Source organism: Hypomesus nipponensis, chromosome 23, assembly GCF_054491055.1.
Source record: "Hypomesus nipponensis isolate SF chromosome 23, ASM5449105v1, whole genome shotgun sequence".
NCBI classification, from domain to species: Eukaryota; Metazoa; Chordata; class Actinopteri; order Osmeriformes; family Osmeridae; genus Hypomesus; species Hypomesus nipponensis.
In genome coordinates this window covers 22,867,029-22,882,500 of record NC_140383.1, presented here as the reverse complement: position 1 = coordinate 22,882,500, position 15,472 = coordinate 22,867,029, and the positions used below count along the sequence as shown (strand labels likewise).

Genomic DNA, 15,472 nt, shown 5'->3' with positions numbered 1-15,472 from the left:
TGAGGCTGAGCCTGACACGATGGTGTGCCCTCAGTACCTGAGGCTGAGCCTGACACGCTGGTGTGCCCTCAGTACCTGAGGCTGAGCCTGACACGATGGTGTGCCCTCCGGTTATAGTACCACCGGTTATATACAATATCAAACCGCTTTTCTCCCTCCAAACTGAGTCGTACTGTTGAGATACTGTTTTATGCATCTGACAGATCTCTCTATGGGATCTGTACAGAGGACCTGATGAAGACTGATGAAGCCATCAGCCAACATGAGAGTTCCTCTTTCAGTTGATTATTAATGTGGTTGTACAATAAGGATATAATCCTCCTCCTCTTCGCCACTTCTAAAGCTCAGGGTGAACAGACAACTGGACACACGAGTATAATTGCTGTAACTCTTCATGTCTGTGTCTCTGTCATTCAGATTCTCCGTTCAACTTCTTGTCAACGTGTTTTCGCTTGGGCTTGTCCAGACATTGCTTCCTCAGTTTAAGTTCCACATCTGCCCAAGGGGAAGTTGGTTGCTTTATGAACAGTCAACTGTACATGGTTTGGACACTCAACTCCATTGGTGTGCAATTATAAACCCATTCCACACTCCCTTATATCCTGAGTCATTGTTCTCACCAGACCGTGTACAGTGTAATACCACGTGCACACGGGGATAAGAAGACTCTCCACAGCAGGTCGTCCAGCCTGACATTTTCTATTATCGAGCGGCGCTTTCACACAAAGATGGACGTAACTTAGATGTTATTACTGTAACATGCCCATACATGTCTCCACTGGCCTCCGTGGTGGTAATGATCGTGCAGGGGGGTTGAGCCTCTCAATAAAGCTGGGACAATCACATTCATTAGCAGGCTGGACTGAGAGGACCCAGCTATAGATCTGTCTGTGGAGGTAAGGGGGAATCAGGTCGAATAGGGATCGCTCTAATTAGATTCTGTCAGGTGGGTCATTATACAGGACCGCATTGCAAATAAAAAGGCTTCTGCCAAGAGACCCTGGGATTGACTAATAAAGAGGGGTTTAGTAATGAAACTAATTGACCCAGGAAAGGGAGGGGGGAGGGGGGGGGGTCTTAACAGCAGTGTATTTCATACCCTGTACTTTATCACTCATATCCATAATACAAAGATCACTATCCTGAAGGTTTATGACATTGTTTATGTTGGAGAGAGTTAGGCTCGAGTTTTACTGTAGCTCTACTTACAAATGCATTTTCTTTTGTTAGCTACTGTACCTCACTGTACTACGCCATCAGGCTCCTGTATGGTCATTGACAGTCACTGATCTGCAATTTTGCACTATTGTACTGTACTCCACCTAGGTTAGAATAGGTTATAGGGTTGTAATAGGTTTTATGTGCATTTAGGGTTAGTATATATTGTATTATTTATTGCTATCTATATATTTAGGAAGGTTTTGTATTAGGGTTAGTATAGTCGATTGTTTATTGCTATCTCTATATTTAGGAAGTTTTAGTATTAGGGTTAGCATAGTCGATTATTTATTGCTATCTGTATATTTAGGAAGTTTCACTTTAAGTTCAGCATAGATGTAAATTATGTTCTGTGTACTTAAATGTTATGTTATGCCAGGTGCATGCGTTGTCTTGTCTTAAAAATGTCAGTGCCCAGTCTGACCTTGTGTTGTTCTGTGTACCTGACAAATTAAAGACTTGAACTTGACTGTTCCAGGACTGTGACTGTTCCAGGACTGTCTTCTCTCCCTGAACCGTATGTGAAGCACTCTCCAGTTTCCCTGGACCCCGCGGGTCCCTCTGGCTCGCGTCAGCAACGCAAAGCTTTTTCAGATGCATTTAGCCGTGATTGCTCCTTATGGAAGTGACATCAAATATTAATACCAGAGGAATCCACACCGAGGTACAATTTCACAATGCAGCGAGCTCTTTGTTATTCAATTAGCTCATGAATAATTCCAGAAGGTTCCCAGATCAGGTGGAAATGAACGATCCGCTTTCCTCCTTGTCCTGGGTTTTTCCCTCTGAACGCCGGCAGGAAGAGTGTTTGTAGAGTTCATTGACGGCGATGTGGAAGGGGAGAGGCTGTCCCATGGCCTACTTTCCCTGAACACTTGAAGAGCACCGTGTCTCTCTCTCTTCAGTCCAGCAACTGAACGGTTCAAACTAGCTTTCAAGAGCCTCCACAGCACAATGTCCACACACAGGTCCATGACCAAGGCAGCACAATTGAGAAGAAGGCGGCTACTACATCAAGTAAACAAAAAACGGCATACTATATGAAACTCGCATATTATCGTCATCATTTACCATAGTAAAAACGATGCATCTCAGCTTGCAGGAACACAATAAATACCAAAGTTGCAATGGATTGTATTAGTGTAATAATACCAGGATCGATGCGAGGATTTCTGCACATATGTCGCCCCCCAGACCCACTCTCCAGAGGTGCTGAGGCTATAAAGTGCTCTGGTTCTTTATAGACCTTAATTCCTCTAGATGAATGAGAGCTTTTAAACGCTAGTGACTCCTTTGTGTGTTTCCTGTGTTCTCCAGACCTCGACGGCCACCAAGAGCCCTCGCCTGTGTAAAAAACAAAAACCCCATCGTGGAGACGAGGGTGCGATGACAGAGAAGACAGCTTCTTCAGTTCTAACCCTGGGGGGGTGTTGTTGTCGGGCGTCATCAGACGTGCGCGCTCCCCGGCTCCGCGCCACGACGCGACAGGCCTCCCTCCGCGTCGCTCAGTTCGTACGTCGAGGAGCTTCTCAAAATGGTGGACGCCGGATCTCCGGTCACTAGGCTGACCTCTTCGGTCACTAGGCTCACAAAGTACAGACTATCTGAAGGCAACAGGGAGGATGGACGGCACAGACGGCACCCTTGCTGAAAGGTTACAGGCCCTTGCCCTTCATAATGATCCTCGTTTCAAGCCCAAATTGGCACTAATTACTTCGATTTCCTCCAAGGGGGTGCTCCACGGGCAGAGAGCCCCAGCACATCATTTCAGCGTCAGTTCAACATGAGTGCAGCCTATCAACAGGAGAGAGCACCATTTTCCTTCCTCACGTGATTCTCGTTGTCACGTGTCACTGGGGTGGGCTCACGTGACTCGAGCTGACACGTGTCACTGTCCTTCCTTGGGGTCCCCTTTCAAAGCCGTCGCTGGCAATATCCCGGACAACCTCATGCCACACCAGACAGCCCCGAAGATTTTATCGTCCTCTTGATTTAGATTTCAGAGGAGACGGGGCTCTTTAATAGGTGAGAGCCTCTTCCCCAGTGAGGGCGGTCGACATTGTAGGAACATGGCCCTCTCCAGTGTCATCACCAGCTCTCAAAGGCTGGATGGTACGGCTCTGTGACTGAGACAATGAGGGTCATTACTGTTATGGCAGCGAGGGGATGGTACGCCGTGCTTCTGTCTGGCTTGCTGTCTCGTTACTTGACGTGGCTTTAACCAAATGTTCCAGTGGTGTCTCTGAGCTCTCATTGCAAACTGAGGAGTTGAATCCTCCGTCGTCCAGGGCACCAGCCGTCCACAGACACCTGTCTGAATGTTGTGCTGTTCTGTTCCAATCTTAAATCATCAACTCCACAAGGCATTTTTCTGTTCTTTCTCCTCTCTCTCTCTCTCTCTCTCTCTCTCTCTCTCTTAATGCTAGGAAATTGTGCGAAACTGGTTGTCACATTGTTGCTTCAACTCAATTTAGCAGGAGATTTGGCACTGTGGAGACACAAATGAGGTAAGAGGAGAGGGGACTGTTTAATATTCTCACACAAGTATATGTGCTGCGACGGTTTTAATCAAGACACTAGTACGTAACAAACTTTTACTGGCCTATTGAGAACATCAATAATGACATTATAAACATCCATCTTCGTTAACTACTATCATGAGCTGCAATAAAAAGAAACTAAACAGAAATAATGATGTAGGGACTACTTCATGAGGTCAATATATGTAGATATTGGGTTTATTGTTCAAATAATGATAATGAAAAAATACAATTATGCGTGAGTTAAGCCATTAACCTGCTCCCTTCAGAAATCCAATCCTGAAGGGAATTAACATAACACAATTTACTGAGCATGGCATTTAAGAACAGATTTGTATAATGTATTTAACTATTCCATCAGGGAACAGCATCCTGTTGAGAAAACGATTTAGTTTGTTTTGATGTGTCCCACCAACAGATGCTCAGCAGCAACAAACCAACCAGGAGGCTTTGCAGTGTGTCAACCAATAAAACAAGCATCCTGCTTATCAAAGGTATCACTCCTATAGGTGATCTTTAGATACACGTCTTTGTGTGGAACACAATGTAGCACCGCGCTCAAGACTGTGCGCACTGAGATCCCAGCTCAGCATTTCATGACTAATTCAGCTGTAGCCATCTCAAGAATTAGTGGGATGCTAATGCAAGTGGGATGCTAATGCAAGTGGGATGCTAATGCAAGTGGGATGCTAATGCAATGTGAAAAATGCTGAAACCACACAGGTTAACAAGTGCGCCATTTCTATTTGTTACATCCAGTGGGACGGATTTTGAAGCTAGGAAGGAACCGCTTTTAGTCTACCTGCAGCTCAACTTTTAGTATAACCAGACAAAGTAATATCCTACTCCACTTTGAAACAGTAGGTGAAATGTTGATGTCGAAAAGACTTCCTCTCCATGTTGCTTCTGAGCTGTACCTTACCTAGCCCACCAGGGCTAAGAGACATGTGGAGGACACAAGACGACGTGGGGCTGGAGATCTGACCCTACACGGCACAACTTCCACCCACGTCACAGGGACGTCTCCATGGCAGGGTTAGAAGTGGAGGAGCTCAGTACGGCTCACTACGCTTGTGGCAGACCGTGGAGGAGCTCAATTGCTGACGCTGCCAAATAACAGCTCATTAGGAAGCAACAGATTCCATCAGGAAGATGGCTGCTTGATGCCAGCCCGCTACATACGGCTACGGCTTTGTGCTGTCTTCCACACAGACAGGCTTGTGTCTCTGTCTATGTTGTGCTGTCTTCCACACAGACAGGCTTGTGTCTCTGTCTATGTTGTGCTGTCTTCCACACAGACAGGCTTGTGTCTCTGTCTATGTTGTGCTGTCTTCCACACAGACAGGCTTGTGTCTCTGTCTATGTTGTGCTGTCTTCCACACAGACAGGCTTGTGTCTCTGTCTATGTTGTGTTGTCTTCCACACAGACAGGCTTGTGTCTCTGTCTCTGTCTATGTTGTGTTGTCTTCCACACAGACAGGCTTGTGTCTCTGTCTCTGTCTATGTTGTGCTGTCTTCCACACAGACAGGCTTGTGTCTCTGTCTATGTTGTGTTGTCTTCCACACAGACAGGCTTGTGTCTCTGTCTATGTTGTGCTGTCTTCCACACAGACAGGCTTGTGTGCTTCTGTCTATGTTGTGTTGTCTTCCACACAGACAGGCTTGTGTCTCTGTCTATGTTGTGCTGTCTTCCACACAGACAGGCTTGTGTCTCTGTCTATGTTGTGCTGTCTTCCACACAGACAGGCTTGTGTCTCTGTCTCTGTCTATGTTGTGCTGTCTTCCACACAGACAGGCTTGTGTCTCTGTCTATGTTGGCAAATGTCTTTGCTTTGTCACAGGCTCATTTGCAGCTTGATCTGATTCAACATTGCGATCCTTAATGTGTCAACACACGAGCGCAGTTTCCCAGTGTTGCCTCTCGCTGGGTAATACTGGCAACGCAGCAGCCAGAACACTCGTCTCTGAATGAAGCCCACGCACACCGCCACAGTGTCATCTCCTGTTGTTTTACCAGATGTTATCATGACTGACTTGGTGAACGTTTTTTTTTAGATTATTTCTTTACTTGTATTTAGGTAAACCGATCAGTTATGGACTTCCTTCCTGGCTGAATCTTTGCTATGGCAACACACAAGGATAGAACTGAAATAACCATACAGTAGCCAAACAAAAACCATACAACTGTGCAGTCCATTTTTTGTGAATGGACAACCATGCAATCACATCACATAGCAAAAAGCACATTTCTGAAAAGTGATATTTTCTAGGGCTAAAACGATGCATTTCTTAAAACATAGAGATTTAAATTCCACTGCCAGAATCATTTCCTCCAGAAATTAACGAGAGCACCTCAATCAAATCGGCCGACACCTTTGTGGCCTTGGTGGTTTTAACTATTTTTCATTTCAAGTGATTCACAGACGAGAACTAGCTAACGATCTCTGCAATATAAGTGGGCTTATTACACAGAGCAGTTATTGCTTTGCATGGTTTTCTCCCTCAGTGAGCTAATTGTTTCTAGAATCCCATAAAGAGGAGGTGGGCTGTTCCATCAGAGAAGAATATCTCGTTTGCTATAATACCAAAATCAGACTATTTCCAGCACTGCACCATTCTAGGTGTTATCCACAGTCAACCGCTAGTACGTCAGCAATATGGGAGGTGCCCAGTGACAACAGTTCAAACCTAAGTATTGATCATTGCTAGTGGAGGGAATTCATCGTTATTTTTTTTTACTGTTTGTTTTCATTGAGCTTTCTGCTCGAGTTCACCAGTCAGCCTGCAGCTTAGGAGTAGTGAATGCATGTCAAATTCATTTGTACTGTTTTGGTTTGTTTTGGTTGGTTTCATTAGAGCGATGTCCCCTCCAGCGGTAGGCCTACCTTGGTTGGTTTCATTAGAGCGATGTCCCCTCCAGCGGTAGGCCTACCTTGGTTGGTTTCATGAGAGCGATGTCCCCTCCAGCGGTAGGCCTACCTTGGTTGGTTTCATTAGAGCGATGTCCCCTCCAGCGGTAGGCCTACCTTGGTTGGTTTCATTAGAGCGATGTCCCCTCCAGCGGTAAGCCTACCTTGGTTGGTTTCATTAGAGCAATGTCCCCTCCAGCGGTAAGCCTACCTTGGTTGGTTTCATTAGAGCGATGCCCCCTCCAGCGGTAAGCCTACCTTGGTTGGTTTCATTAGAGCGATGCCCCCTCCAGCGGTAAGCCTACCTTGGTTGGTTTCATTAGAGCGATGCCCCCTCCAGCGGTAAGCCTACCTTGGTTGGTTTCATTAGAGCGATGCCCCCTCCAGCGGTAAGCCTACCTTGGTTGGTTTCATTAGAGCGATGTCCCCTCCAGCGGTAAGCCTACCTTCTCGTCGTCTTCAGTGAAGTGCACTCCTCCTGGGCTCTTGTTTATGGCCTGGGCCACCCCGATGATCTCTCCATCACTGTTGTGGATGGGCATGCAGAGCAGGGACTTGGTCTTGTAGCCAGTCAGCTTGTCAATCTCATCGCTGAAGCGACGGTCCTGCGATCCCCCAGGTAGGGTTGCAAATAAACCAAAACGTGAGTCACAAGTTTTGAAATGAGAGTGGTGATCTATTCAGCTTGGCTGGGAGAAACCTGACTGTAATAATAGCAGGCGCTCATTTCTAACATGTCTGCAATGAACAATGAAGTCATCTGAAATAAATATTATTTTTATAACGGATGGTGTTGTCAATAAAGTCCTGGTTTAGTGTCACGTGTTGCAAGTGAACGTGTGGATGCAGGATAATCATGTTCAGTACAGGCCTCGAGCTCTGTTGCATGTCACTGTCATTTGTGACAGTCAGACAGTTATGGTAGGCGTATATTTCCCAATAGAATTAGCTAGAATTGTTCCTTTTGCTTTACAGTGATCGCATTTATGGAATAAACTGAGCCTATAATCTGGAAAATAGCTAATAATGTCATAAACCTCACTCTTGAAAGAGGCAAATTATATTTGGTTGTTAAACGCTTTGTATTTGTTTCTGAGTGCAAAAGTAGGTGATTGGCATGTGGGATTTATCTGACAGCGCACTCCAGCTCTTGAACTGAAACAGACGTCACACACACAGACACACACTTAAACACACACCTGATAGGCATCAGGGATGTTGACCGTTTCTCCATGCTCAGCGACATATCCAATGATTCCTTTCCCCCATGGGACCTGAACTTCATCAGAGTTAGTCAGAGATGGTAAAACTGTGATTCCTGCATGGACATCGAAGAATTTGGATACCAGGGTTTTCTTATTGGCTGAACCCTCCACTAAGAATAACGAACAGCGGTCGGCATCAACCATAATACATACAAACACCAGTATTTTGTAGCTCAGACTTGTTAAATCCAAGTCGTTAGATATGTCTTTAACTAGTTCCAAGAAAAACTCTCTTTCATTGTGTTCCTTCAGGTAATATTTGAAATCAACAGCTGTGGATGGATACTGAGGAATGTTCACTCGTGATTCGAGGAGAGCGCTCAGGATGTGAGCGGTCGTAGGGGGGAGAGAGCTGGCTTTCCTCAGCAGAGCTCGGCGTCTCATGCTGGTCAGCGGCTCCTGGGCTCTGGAATTGACATGCTCGTCGTATGTTCTGTTAGCGTTCATAGCTTTTGATCTGGCGAAAGTTTTCCGCAGTTCCTTCTGCGAGGCCCGCCGATTAAGACCGTCACCTTTGCTCGCCCAGCTGTCCTTGCACATCGTGGTCTTCTCTGGCTCTGCTGGGGTGGCAGCTGGTGTTTTACTTGCCTGGTGATTCTTGAGCCATTTTTCCACCATACTATGCTTTCCTTTCCTATTTAGGTAGTCCTCAAACAACTCAGGATGCTTGTCCAGAAAACTTTCAACGTCAGAAAATACCATGTTCGACACTGCCATGTCTGTTGTTAGGATGGTTCTCGGTGAACCGTATGAACAAAATAACACTGAAAAATGTCATCTAGGCTATAACAATTTACAGAGTATCAAAAATAAAGAAACCGTGAAGCACAACTTCCGATCATTCCGAACGAAACTCCGTGAGACCTCTGCTTAAAAAGCGCACGACGCGAAAAAAGCTGGAGGCATCTTGCGCGACAATATGTCCAAAACCATCTTTGCAGTCTACTGCAATAACTCCACCTGTGGTGTAAACCGAAATGCAAAAATGCCAATAGAGACACGCTTCATATTACAGAAAGCGACATTGTTACTGGATCACCAATGTGTGAATCTTGTGCGCAAATGACGTTGGCAACGGTTGGTTAGGCTACACTCCACGGTCGACTTCGTCATGCGAATGCATCACTCTAAAAATCTTCTCAAGAACTCTCAAGTCATCGGCTCCACCGTGCTACTGTTCTTTAACGGGTTTCCCTGTTTATTTGATTGTAACTAAGCTACCTACCATCCTCACAGCGAAGAAAATGTCCATCATCATAGGAGGTTGCGACCTGGACTGGGTGACTGCCGTCGCTTCGCAAGTAGGCTACTGGATGGATGCGATAGTCTTATTGTGATAGCCAAATAGTGGCCCCTGGTGGAACTGAACGAGCGTGTGATAATAGTGTTTTCAAGAGCGACTAAACTGTTCATAAATCAAATCCATGGGGGAAACCTCTAGCCATTTACTGGTGTGTCACATTACATTACATTACATTTATGCATTTAGCAGACGCTTTTATCCAAAGCGACTTCCAAGAGAGAGTTTTACAAAAGTGCATAGGTCACTGATCAATCATAACAACGAGATAGCCCCAAACATTGCGGGTATCCAAACATAAAGCATGCATTGTGAAACCAATTAAGTTCCAAAGGGAAGAACAATAAGAGCATGTAGTTAGACAAGTTACAATTAAACAGCAATAACCTCAAAAGTGCAAGAGTGTACCTGTGGAAAAAGCAAGCAACAATAATATATTTCACAGCGAGTACAATCATTTTAGGACAGTTACAACAAACCAACAAGAGCAACAAGTCTCTCAATAAGAGTCATTGTGATCCTGGGGGAAACTAACATCAGGTCCAGCCAATCATTCTTAAGTGCCAATGTACTTCCGTAACAAGTGCGTCTTGAGCCTTTTCTTGAAGGTGGGGAGACAGTCAGTGTCCCTGATGGACGTGGGGAGCTGATTCCACCATTGGGGGGCCAGACAGGAGAAGAGCTTGTGTTGGGACCGGGCGCTCTTGAGCGGTGGGACCACCAGACGGTTGTCAGAAGAAGAAGACTACTAGTAAGCTACACTACTGTCCTGAGCAGTAGTGTAGCCTTATGTTCCACCGGTGTCAAGATGTTTGATGATAATAGAAAAGCCCTCCAGACAGATCCCAGGATCCAAGATAACAAGTAAGGAACTGAATGGAACCCTACACTGTTCTTTTGTTTGAGGGTTGTACGTGGAAATATGTATGGAACTGGAGGATATTATATATTCTGGGATTTGTCCAAAACACAAGATATAACCCTTTTTTTGGTCTTACATTTATACAACTGAAAGTGAAGTTTATGTTTTTTTGCACATTTACAAATGTGCTCAGTTTATTAGTCTATTGTGACCTCACTATCTGTTGACATGCACCTGCTTTACGTTTCCTTCCCATTCGAAACCTGCAAACTCCATCCACTAGAGGGAGCCACACTCCGCAAACTGCAGCATGTAGTGAACTTTGATTCGAACACTTTCAGTATGTGTTCATCTTGAACACGTGTAGAGGTTACGTTGACACAAGCGTAAATCGACCATATACATCCGCCCCCATCTGTGTGTAACCTGATTTTGATCGCAGTCACAACATGCAGGTATACAAACTCATGGCACAAATCTAATTTGGATTTAAGAATATCGTGGACTGATATTAGTGATAACTATTTCAAAAATACTGTGAGGTCGTTTCATAACACCATGTGTAATATTGTTTACATTTAGTCATTTAGCACACACTCCTATCCAGAGACTTACAGTAAGTACAGGGACATTCTCCCCGAGGCAACTAGGGTGAAGTGTCTTGCCCAAGGACACAACGTCACGTGCACTGGCTGGAAATCGAACTGGCAACCTTCAGATTACTAGCCCGATGTTCTACCCGCTCAGCCACCTGAATCCCGTTTAATGATGGAGGTTGACCAACGAAACCCAGCACAAATGACAAGTTAATTAGGTTTATTCCACTGAAATGTTAATTTAAGACATTCCATTTGACAAGCAGATACAGTATGTGAGGTATTGGCTCTTTGGGTGAGACAACCTCAGTCTGGAGCCACGGTTTCTGATTTGGAGTCATCACAGAGCCAATACCAGAGGTCACCATTTCTGACGGCCGTAAACATGTGTGACCCCCTAAAAAACAAATAAAAAATGTTTCCAATAGTGTTTGTTCCCACCGTAACTGCTTCCCAAAGGTATAAAAACTTTGAATGATGGTTTGGGGTAGTTATTTGATCCCTTCACACTAATCTGGAGCCAAGTTTTCTGATTTGGAGTCAACACAAAACAAATACCACAGAGGTCACCATTTCTGACGGCCGTCAGAATGTGTGACCCAAAATTTTTTAAAAATTTAAAATAATAAAAAATAAAATAATTTCCAATAGTGTTTGTTCCCACCGTAACTGCTTCCCAAAGGTATTAAAACTTTGAATGATGGTTTGGGGGTAGTTAATTTATCCCTTGCCAAGTTTTCTGATTTGGATTCATCACGGAGCCAATACCACAGAGGTCACCATTTCTGACGACCGTCAGTATTTGTGACCCCCCCCCAAAAAAAATCCAATAGTGTTTGTTCCCACCGTAACTGCTTCCCAAAGGTATTAAAACTTTGAATGATGGTTTGGGGTAGTTATTTCATCTTTGGGGGCGGGGAGAAACTTCGTAATTGACAACGCAGACACTGTGGTGGGTCACAATGACCCGAAGGTAGCACAAGGGTCAACGGTATCCACTCATGTAACTCCTCAGCTCTGCTCTGCTTCCTGACAGTACGAACACAGAGCTGCCCAGGTGGTTGACGAGGAGAGAGCCTCTTCTGCTGTCTCTGCTGCAGCGCTGCTCTGACCTCCCCTGGTGAGTCACACACATCCCCAAACTGATGTAGCCCCACTGGGAGGCCTCTCTAAAGGCTGTGACTCTCTCACTAACTCATAGAACCTCTCTACTGCTGAGATACTGGAGTCAGGTCTCTCTAAAGGCTGTGACTCTCTCCTAGAACCTCTCTACTGCTGAGATACTGGAGTCAGGTCTCTCTAAAGGCTGTGACTCCCCTCACTAACTCCTAGAACCTCTCTACTGCTGAGATACTGGAGTCAGGTCTCTCTAAAGGCTGTGACTCTCTCACTAACTCATAGAACCTCTTTACTGCTGTGATACTGGAGTCAGGTCTCTCTAAAGGCTGTGCCTCTCTCACTAACTCCTAGAACCTCTTTACTGCTGAGATACTGGAGTCAGGTCTCTCTAAAGGCTGTGACTCTCTCACTAACTCCTAGAACCTCTTTACTGCTGAGATACTGGAGTCAGGTCTCTCTAAAGGCTGTGACTCTCTCACTAACTCCTAGAACCTCTTTACTGCTGAGATACTGGAGTCAGGTCTCTCTAAAGGCTGTGACTCTCTCACTAACTCCTAGAACCTCTTTACTGCTGAGATACTGGAGTCAGGTCTCTCTAAAGGCTGTGACTCTCTCACTAACTCCTAGAACCTCTTTACTGCTGAGATACTGGAGTCAGGCCCATATGCACATTATATGGCTTTCTTCAGGTATCTCCATGTGGTGTCCCCCACTCTAACCACCAGTACCAGGATTCAATACAACATCTTCTACCCTTAATGCCAGACAAACACATGGAACAACCTAAACACTTGTAAAGTCTTTTACTATTGCTTTTACTATTGGTTTTTAATCAGACAAGTGTCCTGTAGCACCACTAGAGGGCAGCACTAGGACATGTCTGCCCTACTATCCCTCCCTCCCTCCCTCCCTCCCTCCCTCCCTCCCTCCCTCCCTCCCTCCCTCCCTCCCTCCCTCCCTCCCTCCCTCCCTCCCTCCCTCCCTCCCTCCCTCCCTACTCAGCACATGGGTTAGAGGTCATAACACCACAATGTGTGTTTTTGTGGCTATTATTTGCCTATGCTGTTGTAACAGTGCTTTGATTACTATTCTGGTTTGTTTGTGTAGGCATTTGGTTATAGATTTATTTTTTAAAGCACACACACCCAACTTTAGCCCAGATACCTTAATTATGTTGCAGGATGGGACGTGGAAACATGTTTGATTCATGATATTCACAGTCATCATTCAATCACACATGAACACAAACACACTCACATACACACACATATAGTTATATATATATATAGACACATAGTATTGCCGATAGTCTTTGGTCCCGTCTCTCTTACTCACCTCCCCCTATCTCCCCCCCAATCTTTCCTCCTCACCTCCTTATATCTCCCCTCCTCCCCTCTCCTCCTTACTTCCCCCCCGTCCTCCTCCCCTCCTTCCTTTCTCCCCTCCTGTTAGATCATGCATGTACCCTTAAAGAAGTAAGTTCTAGTAATGACACTCCAAACAGTGGGGGGTTTGCATTGAGAATTATACGTAACACCACCCTAAGTAGAGCTTAAAATAAAACAATCTTTGTCCATGTTTGTTTAATAATAAATGTATATTATTTACCCATAATTCTAATAAGCCATGGGACCTACAAATCTTGGCAACACCCATAATTTCTGCTGGCAGCATCAAGTTCAAAACAAATGCATTTCCTCATACATGAACTTGGTTTTTCCAGAACAGAGGCTGACAGACAGACAGACATCAGACAGCAGGAATGCTGTGTACAGCTGAGGAGTGGAGGCCAGTAGAAGAAGAGATTCATATCAGTTTTATATATCAGTAATATATTCCATCAGTTACAAAAAGAAAAGAGAATGACTTTAAACATTTAATAATTTGTAAATGAAGCAAGTCCAAGTCTTTCTACTTTCTGCAGAAGCTGATGAATGTCACGACTCTTTATCTCTCTTTCCCTTTTTCCTCTCCCCTCTCTCTTTCTCTCTCTATGCCCCTCTCTTCCTCCCTCTGTGTCTTGTCCTCTTCTTTCTCTTCCTCCCTTCTATTCGTCTTTCTCTTCCTTTCTCTCCCCCTTTACTCAATTCCGATCTCTATCTTCCTCCCCCTTTTCTCTCTTCCTCTCTTCCTCTCTTTATCTGTGTCCTTTAGTCTCTCCACCCCTGCTGTAAGGAGCCCTACAGACAGTGTAACCCCCCTCAGTCTCACTATGTGTCCATCTCTGGGTTAACTGTGTCTCAAATGTTCTCAGACTAAACAACCTCTTTGGTACCTCAACCGGTCTGGTTAGCTCTGTCATCTGTTACAGGGAGGGACATGTTCACAACTACTTAATGTCCTCATTCCTGGGATGGTTTCTACAGAACAGAGGCTGACAGACTGATAGACGTCAGAATGTGTTTCGAGTTTTGGCAAAAGGGTGTTTGATGTGACAAAGGGGTAAAGGCCACTGAACATTATATTCAGAGAATGGGGTTTAGTGTTTTTGCAATCGTGAAAAACTGTATATTACCAAAATAGCATTTTTCCATACGTAACACAGCTAAAATAAAAGATTTCCTGTCAAAGGATGATGCTGAAAAACTGTGCATGCATTTGTTACATCCTAATTGGATCACTGCAATGTATTATTCTCTGGCCTCCCAAGAACCTACATAAAAAATGTATAGCTGGTGCTAAATGCTGCTGCTAGACTACCGACCAGAACCAGAAAGGTTGATCATATACCATGTACTCTCGTCTCTCTACGCTGGTCCCCAATGCAAGCCAGAGCTGATTTTAAAGTCCTACTACTAACCTACAAATACATCAGCCTACCTGGACCATCGCTTGCGTCCGTTTGAACAATTCCATCAAGCCATTTGTGTTTAAATGTTAAACTTCCCCTTTTTGGGGCACCTGTAAAGGTAACGTTCCTGATTTTCGTTGCCAGTCAAAGCTTGAGCAGAGCACCAGGGTCGTTGTTTTGTTTAAAGCTTGCATGGAGGCTAGAGTGACATTGAAATGTATAAAGTGGCCTTCGCCACATTTGACCGATCAACTGAATATTTATTGGTTTAATAAAATAATAATTACAAAAATACAGATTTTATTTTGTGTGCAAATCTGAAAAATCTAGTGCACGGGTCCTTCAACTGGTCTGCGCGGTTGTGCAGCTTACAGGGAACATTGTCTCCAAGTGGACACCAGTCTCCCTGACGGACAACAGCGAGTTCCTGGTCCCTTTCCTTCCTGTCCATCCACCTGCCTGTGATGCTGCACTGCCTGTGATGCTGCACTGCCTGTGATGCTGCACTGCCTGTGATGCTGCACTGCCTGTGATACTGCGCCGATCACAGTCCCCCAGCCCTGTGGCTACCTCTGCTTGAACTGACATTTGCCAATTTCTTGAATTTCTTTTGGATGTTTCATACACAAATGTTTTAACAGCGGAGATGTTGTGTATTGTTTAGGGTCCTTGCCACCACAAGAGAAATCGTCATTGAAAATTGAACATGTAACTCAACTTGAATCGCCTTCTTTTGACTGAAAGTACTGCCAAACAACACTTTGTTAGCTCACAAGTTCCATTTTCACTTTCTCTCAGCCTACTGCATTGAACAGCAAACAAACACCCTCCCTTGATCAACGGCGGCGTCATTATGTCGACCAGTGTAGCGC

At 44.9% G+C, this 15,472-nt stretch overlaps 1 protein-coding gene and 1 long non-coding RNA gene across 2 annotated transcripts in view; one reads left to right on the top strand and one right to left on the bottom strand.

Moving 5' to 3' along the window:
* pde11a (phosphodiesterase 11a) overlaps positions 1–8,649 on the bottom strand; it is a 32,242-nt gene extending 23,593 nt beyond the window's left edge. Inside the window, exons 1-2 of the mRNA XM_084689258.1 lie at positions 7,867–8,649; positions 7,114–7,272 (exon numbers count right to left, since the gene is read on the bottom strand). Coding sequence (XP_084545384.1) covers positions 7,114–7,272; positions 7,867–8,649 — 942 coding nt within the window. The remainder of the gene's footprint in view (positions 1–7,113; positions 7,273–7,866) is intronic.
* A 1,843-nt stretch (positions 8,650–10,492) lies between these two features.
* Positions 10,493–14,452, top strand: LOC146234957 (uncharacterized). Its single transcript, XR_014741839.1, has 3 exons — positions 10,493–10,549; positions 11,727–11,810; positions 13,533–14,452. It is a non-coding gene; the product is annotated as an uncharacterized LOC146234957 (long non-coding RNA).
* Positions 14,453–15,472: the final 1,020 nt, after the last annotated feature.